This window comes from Procambarus clarkii, chromosome 12 (genome assembly GCF_040958095.1).
Source record: "Procambarus clarkii isolate CNS0578487 chromosome 12, FALCON_Pclarkii_2.0, whole genome shotgun sequence".
NCBI classification, from domain to species: Eukaryota; Metazoa; Arthropoda; class Malacostraca; order Decapoda; family Cambaridae; genus Procambarus; species Procambarus clarkii.
Window position 1 is genome coordinate 5,255,582 of NC_091161.1, and position 10,331 is coordinate 5,265,912.

Genomic DNA, 10,331 nt, shown 5'->3' on the forward strand with positions numbered 1-10,331 from the left:
CCCACAGGATGAGTATGGGGTCCACTATAACCCACAGGATGGGTATGGGGCTCCAACCACCCACAGAATAAGTATGGGGTACAATAACACCCACTGGATATGTATGGCATCCATTGCCCCCACAGGATGACTATAGGGTACAGTATCGCCCACAGGATTAGTATATAGGGTTCACTGCCGCCCACAGAGTCGGTATGGGGTCCACCGCTACCCACAGGGTCGGTATGGGGTCCACTACCGCCCACAGGGTCGCTATGAAGTCAACTACCGTCCACAGGGTCGGTAGGGGTCCACTACCGCCCACAGGGTCGGCAGGGGGTCCACTGCCACCCACTGGGTCGGTAGGGGGTCCACTGCCGCCCACAGGATCGATAGGGGGTCCACTGCCGCCCACAGGGTCGATATGGGGGGGGTCCACTACCGCCCACAGGATCGATAGGGGGTCCACTGCCGCCTAGAGGGTCGGTAGGGGGTCCACTGCCGCCCACACGTTCGGTAGGGGTCCACTGCCGCCCACAGGGTCGGTAGGGGGTCCACTGCCGCCCACAGGATCGATAGGGGGTCCACTGCCGCCCACAGGGTCGATAGGGGGTCCCTTACCGCCCACAGGGTCTCTATGAAGTCAACTACCGCCCATAGTGTTTGTATAGTGTCCACTATCGCCCATAGTGTTATTATGGGGTCCACTACCCCTCATAGGGTCGGTATGGGGGTCCATTACTACCCACAGGGTGTGTCTGGGGTCTATTTTGGCAATACTGCTTTTCCAATCTCATTTGTTGTTCAATGTAAAATATTTGTTGCTCGACTTGCAACAATTTATATATATATATATATAGTATAGTGCCTTTGCAATAATGTACCAATGTATGTATTTTCATAACTCGTTTTAAATTGTTGAAAAATAAATAACTACATTGTGAATGCAAGTCAATGTTTACATGCTAAATCAGAGTTGCCAGATTCCGCTTAAAATAGCAAATTGTGCTTATTTTCAAAGCTTGAGAATTTAGCTTTAAAGTAGTTAAAAAACTACGAATTTCGCAATTTGCTATGTACTTTAGTGTACTATTTTAAAATAAGGTTGGTTTTTAAGCTGCAAGTCATACGAATCTCAAAAAAAGTATATTATTAACAATCTTATCTCCATAGTTCACTAGTTTCTGTAAATCAGATCTGGTAACTGTAGGCCAAGTACTGGTAGACTCAAGACACAATGTGTGTTGAAGCTATTCTCTTTGAAGAAGTCATCTCGACAGGATCTTCCAGCTCCAGCTATAAAACTTCACCAAACATGGATCTACCTAGTACATCAAATGGTAAGGAATTACTAAACTGTAGTAAACTGAATCTGACACTGTCATATATATATATATATATATATATGTATGTGTGTATGTATGTATGTATGTATGTATGTATGTATATATATATATATATATATATGTTGTACCTAGTAGCCAGAACGTCGTACTCGGCTTACTATGCAAGGCCCGATTTGCATAATAAGCCAAGTTTTCCTGACAGTATATTTTCTCTAATTTGTTTTCTGATGAAATGATAAAGCTACCCATTTCATTATGTATGAGGTCAATTTTTTTTATTGGAGTTAAAATTAACGTAGATATATGGCCGAACCTAACCAACCCTACCTAACCTAACCTAACCTATATTTATAGGTTAGGTTAGGTTAGGTAGCCGAAAAAGTTAGGTTAGGTTAGCTTAGGTAGGTTAGGTAGTCAAAAAACAATTAATTCATAAAAACTTGGCTTATTAGGCAAATCGGGCCTTGCATAGTAGGCTGAGAAGTGCGTTCGGGCTACTAGGTACGACATATATATATATATATATATATATATATATATATATATATATATATATATATATATGTCGTACCTAGTAGCCAGAACGCACTTCTCAGCCTACTATACAAGGCCCGATTTGCCTAATAAGCCAAGTTTTCATGAATTATTTGTTTTTCGACTACCTAACCTACCTAACCTTACCTAACCTAACTTTTTCGGCTACCTAACTTAACCTAACCTATAAAGATAGGTTAGGTTAGGTTAGGTTCGGTCATATATCTACGTTAATTTTAACTCCAATAAAAAAAAATTGACCTCATATAGAATGAAATGGGTAGCTTTATCATTTCATAAGAAAAAAATTAGAGAAAATATATTACTTCAAGAAAACTTGGCTTATTAGGCAAATCGGGCCATGCATAGTAGGCTGAGAAGTGCGTTCTGGCTACTAGGTACGACATATATATATATATATATATATATATATATATATATATATATATATATATATATATATATGAGGGGTACCACCTCTGGTGCAAGTGTAGGGACCCATAGCCTCGGAGAAGAAAATAAAGAGTACTCAGAGAAGACCTTGTGGATCCTCACTGAACACTTTCATATTTTCTTCTCCTACCACCCTTATTCTTTTGGTATGTGTGTATATTTATCTAACTTTATTTGAAAACGTCATTACACAAAAAAAGTTACAATATTGATTATATATATATATATATATATATATATATATATATATATATATATATATATATATATATATATATATATATATATATATATATATATATATAATTTTTTTTTCTTCCAATAATATAGTATTCGCTTGAAATTAACAGCCTGGTCAATCAGGCTGTTGGATTCAACTCCTCTCAGTTTTGTTATACGAGTTACAGCATGGTTAATCACATCCAAAATTAAAGTTATTTCCAGATGCAGTCCTAAAATTTTTAACATTGCTCTCACTAGTGTTAATGTAGATTATTTCATAATTTAAATAATATATTTAATTACTGTAGTACATTTTAACAACAATTTAACTTATAATTTTTGCAGCATAGGTCATTTGAATATAAGTATTTTATTAGAAACTATTTCCTTCAGGTCTTCAGGGAAAATTCTTGAGGAGATGCACAAACTGCAAACAATGTGTGCATGTCCGAAGCAATGTTTGCAAGTTCTGCCAGTGTGACTTCCGAAAGAGTAGAGAATTAATGAAGAAAGAAGAGGAAGCCCGTTTTCTACTTAAAGGCAAGAAGGCTTTAGAACGAAATACAGCAAGCCGGGTTCTACGAAGGATTGAAAATCAGGTATTGAAGTTTGTCTACATCTGTTGTATTCATTTGTATTCTTCTTATGCTGAACTTGCTTGATAAGGTATAGAATCAACATGAATAATGCTGTACAGTACTTACATACTATTTGTTTATTTATTTATATACAAGATAGCACACTGGGATTATGAGAGTACATAGAATTGATGTTTTTACATTCTTGTAAAGCCACTAGCACACATAGTGTTTTGGGCAGGTCCTTAATCTAACAGATAATTTTAAATAGGCAATTTAAAGCTTAAATGGAAAAAATTGGCTGGTACATTGTAAGAAAGTATCACAAAGATTACTATGTACATTAAAGTAAAATTTGAGGGTTATCAACATATAAATTGTAGCATAATTTGAGGAATATTTCAAGGTATAATATAGTAAGATATGCATTCAATATAACAATCATGATATAAGGTGATAGCAATGATTACAATGGAAAAGTTGTATGGTTTAGGCACATATATTCTGGCATTGGATTTCATAAGATACAGTGCGAGTTTAATACACTAGTTAGGAAACTATCAAGAAAAAATTTAGGTACTTTTTGGTTTTATTTTTTAAAATGGCAGAAGTTGGACAGTTTTTAAATTTGTTAGCAAGTTAGTTCCATAGACAAGGTCCCTTTATTTGCATAGAGTATTTACACAGAATAACTTTGACTCTGGGGATATCAAAGATATTTATTTCTGGTATTGTGATTCTATTATGGGTTCTATTGCACATGCCCAGCTATGCTTCAAACATTTATTTTGTTGCATTTTCCCAGATAGTGTTATTGTTTAAATATTATTTGCTTTTCAGCTAACATATCTGCGTGGCTGTGGGTATGAATCAATCGTTATCTATTACAAGAAAGGACCAGCACGGGTGACGCATGGTATCCTACCAAACAACGTAATACAAGAAGAGGACAAGAAGATCTTCACCACTAACTTCTTTTTGTGTAAGTAGTTCACATAATATATAAATATATCACCACCTATTATTTTCTCTCATATATATATATATATATACATATGTATATATATATATATATATATACATATGTATATATATATATATATATATATATATATATATATATATATATATATATATATATATATATATATATATGTATATATATATATATATATATATATATATATATATATATATATATATATATATATATATATATATATATATATAATTTCAATTCAATCATCTCTGTCGTTGATGTATATGGCAAAAAGTGTGTGGCCCAATACAGCACTATGTCTTAACGTAATGGGTCCAAGGGCCCATAAGGTCTCGACAGCATTAAGGGCCCTTTAGCAAACCAGTGTGCTGGTGCCCCTATGACACCCATGACGTCTTTGTATCATTTCAAGTTTGTACATGTACTTCTTAAGATATGGGCACCATACAACTGCTGCATATTCTAGCTTTTGTCTAAAAAAATCATGAACAATTTATTTATTATTTATCCATGAATGCCAGAACTAAACCCTGTGGTACTCCACTCGAGACATTTCTCCAGTCCAATACATTGCCTCTGATTACTGCCCTCATTTTTCTATCAGTTTGAAATTTTTTAATCCATGTTAGAAGCTTACCTGTCACCCCTCCAATATGTTCCAGTTTCCAGAACAAACTCTTATGTGGAATTCTATTGAATGCCTCTTTTAGGTCCAGATAGATGCAGTCAACCCAACCATATCTTTCCTGTAAAATTTCTGCGGCTCGATCATAGTAACTGATTAAATTTGTTACACAGGATCTTCCATTTCAAAATTTTTTATTTTTTATTTTTATTTTTTTTTCCAGCACGCACAAGGAAGCTTGATGCAGATAAACTTACATTAGGATCAGAAGGTGATAGCGATAATGCCCTGGAAAAAAATCCTGACGAGCTACAAGTGCAGCAGGTGCATAAAGTCCAAAAAGTACCGCAGGTGCAAGAAATTCAACAATTACAAAAAGTTCCGCAGGTGGAACATTTACAAAAAGTTCCGCCGGTGCAACAAGGGCTACCATTAGCAATCCTTCAGAAACAGCAAGAAGTACAAGTAGTAAAATTTGAACCACAGGGAACTACACCAGGAAAACAGTGTAGTAACAACGGAATGGGAATTTTAAAATACCTGAGGAAACAGGTAAAAAAGGACAAACAATAGAAATGGTTCCTTACACATTATTTGGTAGTTTATAGGTATTTTACTTATAATACTTTATATTATGTCTACAGTTTATAATTTAGTTTACAGTTAATTTACTTTTCAACTTCCATATCTTACATGAAGGATTTTTACTGTTTTTCATTTTTAAAACCTTATTAGTATCATTTATAGTTTAGTGTCAATTCACTTATAATACAATATATGGAATAATTTACTAAATTCATTTAACTATAATAAATTTAAATAAACATTTTTACCCCAGGATGAGTTTCAGTCACCCTACCCAAAAAATTAATGTTTCTTTATTACTAATCTTGTGAGAGGTAGCTTATTGTGCAGCCCATACTCATTCTGTGAGTGTTAGTTTATTGTGCACCCCATAGTCATCATGTCACCCAAGCCTGCTGCAGCTGCACCTGAGGGGTGGTGTAGGGAACCATTAGTGTACTATTATGATTTGAGAGAGAGAATGCTCTGTGGACAGAGCATCAATATGGCTTAAGGCATTGAGCTTTGCCTCAAGATGAAGCTTGGGCTGATCTCTGATTTGCTTCTTGGGAGTCTTCATTTACGTGCACCCCATACTCAACCACTTTGTAGTAATTAATTGTGCAACCCATACTCATCCTGTTACCAGTAGTTTGTGCAACCCATACTTATCCTGTGATCCCTATCCCTCTACTTCAAGTCCCTCAAGGGGCGCACGAATTCAGTTTGGCATACTGCATCCTGCCTTCCCATCCCTAGCTACTGACCCATCACAATATTTTATTTTATTTTATTTATATATATACAAGTAGGTACATTGGGGTTGTGAGAATACATTGAATAGTACAGTATTTACAATCTTGTAAAGCCACTAGTATGCGCAGCGTTTCAGGCAGGTCCTTAATCTAACAGATAATTTTAAGTAGGTAATTTCTATCAGAATTGATAAATGATAATAAATACATTGTTTACATACATACATTACAAATACATACATATAAGCTCAAAAGCTTCATTGAAGGTTGTAACAGAACCCATGAGCACCACACCAGAAAAAAATACAGTTTTGATATTCCAAGAATACGACTTAATCAAACTAGAAATGCTCTACAAATCAAGGGACCCAGAATGTGGAATGATCTTCCCAACCATGTTAAAGACTGTACCTCTCTCAACCAGTTTAAGATAAAAACTAAACACTACCTAATAAATTCACTAACCTACCTTACCCCTCTATTGTCAACCCATGTCTGTTATTTTTTTTTTTTTTTTAATCAACACTGTTTGTCAACCTATTGTATTTGTGCTGCTTTTTCAGTCATGTTCCCTCTTTTTTTTATCTTTATTTGTATTTGTTCTCAACACATTTTATTCTTTATGCTCAATTAGTATTAAGTTCTAGATATTAATGTTTTTCCTGCCCGAAACGCGTTGCGTAATAGTGGCTTTAGGCATTGTATGTACTAGCTCTATCTATATATCGATCCATTAATGTAACATTACTTGTATGTATGTACCTTACCTGAATAAACATATTTATTTATTTATTTATTTATTTATACAAGTTTAACTCTGGGGATATCAAAGAGATATTTATTTCTGGTGTGGTGATAATGGGTCCTATTACATCTGTCCAGGAAGAGTTTCAGAGCAGGATTTGCATTTAAGAACAGGGTTTTGTAAATGTAGTTGACACAAGAGAATTTATGGAGTGAGATTATGTTTAGCATGTTTAGGGAGTTAAACAAGGGGGCTGTGTGTTGTCTGAAAGCAGAATTTGATATTATTCTGATAGCAGATTTTTGCTGGGTGATGATGGACTTGAGGTGGTTTGCAGTGGTTGAACCCCATGCACAGATACCATAGTTGAGATAGGGATAGATTAGTGTATAATATAGAGAGATGAGAGCAGGGTTAGGTACATAATATCTGATTTTGGAGAGTATACCAACTGTTTTAGAGACTTTCTTAGTTATGTATTGTATGTGGGTACTGAAGTTGAGTCTCTTGTCTAAGAATAGACCAAGAAACTTTCCATCATTGTTATTGCTAATGTTTACATTGTCATCTGAAGCTGAATTGCATTTGTAGATTTGCTTCCAAATAAGATGTAGAAGATGTAGGAGGTGTACTGTGGGAGGTTGGTGTTGTGTACTGTGGGAGGTTGGTGTTGGGGTTACCTGTGGGAGGTGTACTGTGGGAGGTTGGTGCTGGGGTTACCTGTGGGATGTGTACTGTGGGAGGTTGGTGTTGTGTACTGTGGGAGGTTGGTGTTGGGGTTACTGTGGGAGGTTGGTGTTGGGGTTACCTGTGGGAGGTGTACTGTGGGAGGTTGGTGCTGGGGTTACCTGTGGGATGTGTACTGTGGGAGGTTGGTGTTGTGTACTGTGGGAGGTTGGTGTTGGGGTTACTGTGGGAGGTTGGTGCTGGGGTTACTGTGGGAGGTGTACTGTGTGAGGTTGGTGTTGGGGTTACCTGTAGGAGGTGTACTGTGGGAGGTTGGTGCTGGGGTTACTGTGGGAGGTGTACTGTGTGAGGTTGGTGTTGGGGTTACCTGTGGGAGGTGTACTGTGGGAGGTTGGTGCTGGGGTTACCTGTGGGATGTGTACTGTGGGAGGTTGGTGTTGTGTACTGTGGGAGGTTGGTGTTGGGGTTACTGTGGGAGGTTGGTGTTGGGGTTACCTGTGGGAGGTGTACTGTGGGAGGTTGGTGCTGGGGTTACCTGTGGGATGTGTACTGTGGGAGGTTGGTGTTGTGTACTGTGGGAGGTTGGTGTTGGGGTTACCTGTGGGAGGTGTACTGTGGGAGGTTGGTGCTGGGGTTACCTGTGGGATGTGTACTGTGGGAGGTTGGTGTTGTGTACTGTGGGAGGTTGGTGTTGGGGTTACTGTGGGAGGTTGGTGTTGGGGTTACCTGTGGGAGGTGTACTGTGGGAGGTTGGTGCTGGGGTTACCTGTGGGATGTGTACTGTGGGAGGTTGGTGTTGTGTACTGTGGGAGGTTGGTGTTGGGGTTACTGTGGGAGGTTGGTGCTGGGGTTACTGTGGGAGGTGTACTGTGTGAGGTTGGTGTTGGGGTTACCTGTAGGAGGTGTACTGTGGGAGGTTGGTGCTGGGGTTACCTGTGGGAGGTGTACTGTGGGAGGTTGGTGTTGGGGTTACCTGTAGGAGGTGTACTGTGGGAGGTTGGTGCTGGGGTTACCTGTGGGAGGTGTACTGTGGGAGGTTGGTGTTGTGTACTGTGGGAGGTTGGTGTTGGGGTTACCTGTGGGAGGTGTACTGTGGGAGGTTGGTGTTGTGTACTGTAGGAGGTTGGTGTACTGAATACAAATCGCATTATACTGATTACAGGGCAGGTAAAATAATAAAAAACTTGATCAGATGAACCATATAAACAAATACCAGCTTTCAGCATGTTTTTAGTTGTAGAGTTGTATCGTGAGAGGTATGCAAACACTTGCTCTGCCTCTTCCCCTAAAGTCATGCCACTTCCTTCTTGCCACCGCCCTCCATACAATACCTTTAACATAAAAGTATACAGTAAAAAAAAATTCAAATTATTGTACAAAAATTAAAAGCCTCCTACTATATTAAATGATACGTATATCATTAATCTTAAACAATCAGAAATCTTAAATTTTTTACACAAACTGTACTTATTATATTTAATGTAATGTATACATTACATTAAATTTAATTAGTATACATAAATGTAATGTTATATTTTTATTTACCTGACAATACCAAGCATGTCCTTTTGCATGTAGGACTCCTAAAAATGGCTTTGCTTGACCAATGTGAAAATGTGATTGTTTCTGAGCCACAGTTAAGGCCCATGGCCAATATTTGCAAATTATGTCTTGACAAATAAACTTTACGTATTTGAAATACATAATTTGCAAATAGTGGGCATAACTGTACAGCTCTCCTTGATACATATTCAAGGTGTGGAGGATAATACCATGTCGACAGGAGGCCATGCTGATTCCTGTTTCATCCAAACTTTGGAATGAAAGAGGCTTATTTTGAGCAGCTTTCCATGTAGACACTCCACACGTGTGCTTACTCTGTTTGTTAAACAAAAATATTTATAGTAACTAAATACCCAGTTGGTGAGCATGATTATAATTATGTAGGACGGGTAGAAGGTAGAGATTATTTTGCGCGATAGGCATTGTTGTTGCACATAAGAATTTCTATGGGTTATATTTCCTTATTCAATATATATAAACTATAATGAAAAAATACAAAAATGGCCACCATATGTTATAGTCGCCAAACAGTTATTAGGTAAAATTGAAGGTTTCTCAATATATAATAAAACTCACCTTAGTTTTCAAGCTCTGAATAGTGCCAACATGAGCTTGAACATCTTCATCTTTGCTGAAGATACTATCAGAATAATAGGGGTTTCTGATACCTCTGCAATGATAATTCAGAAATAATTATTTATTGTCTGTAACCACTATAATATTAAACAATGGGTAATGGGGTATCAAAAAATGTTTTATATGAAGAATTCTGATGCACTGCTAAATTTTACATAAAACAAAAATTTACATGGTGTTAGATAAATAAAATGATGATATGGATGCAATTGAAAGGCAAACTATAAAGACATACTCAGTTAAAAAATATGTCATATGACAATGTATATTTATATGTGCATACTTTATTTATAAGAACATTAATTTGAAGACAATATAATTCATTATAATATAGTGTGTGTAGAGAACAAAAGAATACTATACATTAAGTATCTGTAAAGCACATTTTATTACCTCCCAACTTTGTTGTAACGATACAGCTTCTTGTTGCCATCAATATGTACTGCTAAAGGGGTTTTATCACAAGCAGGACACTCATTGTCAGCTTCTCCTCTAATTTTTCTCAGCTCATATTGCTGGAATCGCCATTCGAAGAACACTCTCTTCGAAGTTATATAATTAATGGGTCCAATCTAGGAATAGAATTTTTTAGATGGTGACATTTAAAATGCATATTATGACATAAGATAAATAAACAAAAAAAA

The 10,331-nt window shown here is 36.8% G+C and overlaps 1 protein-coding gene across 1 annotated transcript; it reads left to right on the top strand.

Annotated features, from left to right (window-relative positions):
• The first annotated feature begins 1,171 nt into the window (after positions 1 to 1,171).
• Positions 1,172 to 5,574, top strand: LOC138364092 (uncharacterized). Its single transcript, XM_069323491.1, has 4 exons — positions 1,172 to 1,319; positions 2,928 to 3,133; positions 3,953 to 4,094; positions 4,961 to 5,574. Exons 1-4 carry the CDS (start codon positions 1,217 to 1,219, stop codon positions 5,308 to 5,310), a joined length of 801 nt encoding a protein of 266 aa, XP_069179592.1. The 5' UTR covers positions 1,172 to 1,216; the 3' UTR covers positions 5,311 to 5,574.
• The last annotated feature ends 4,757 nt before the right edge of the window (positions 5,575 to 10,331 follow it).

Coding starts and splice junctions, on each gene's coding strand:
- LOC138364092 (XM_069323491.1), top strand. CDS start 1,217: ATGTGTGTTGAAGCTATTCTCTTTGAAGAAGTCATCTCGACAGGATCT. Junction 3,134..3,952: donor TACGAAGGATTGAAAATCAG/GTATTGAAGTTT, acceptor TTTGCTTTTCAG/CTAACATATCTGCGTGGCTG. Junction 4,095..4,960: donor CACCACTAACTTCTTTTTGT/GTAAGTAGTTCA, acceptor TTTTTTTTCCAG/CACGCACAAGGAAGCTTGAT.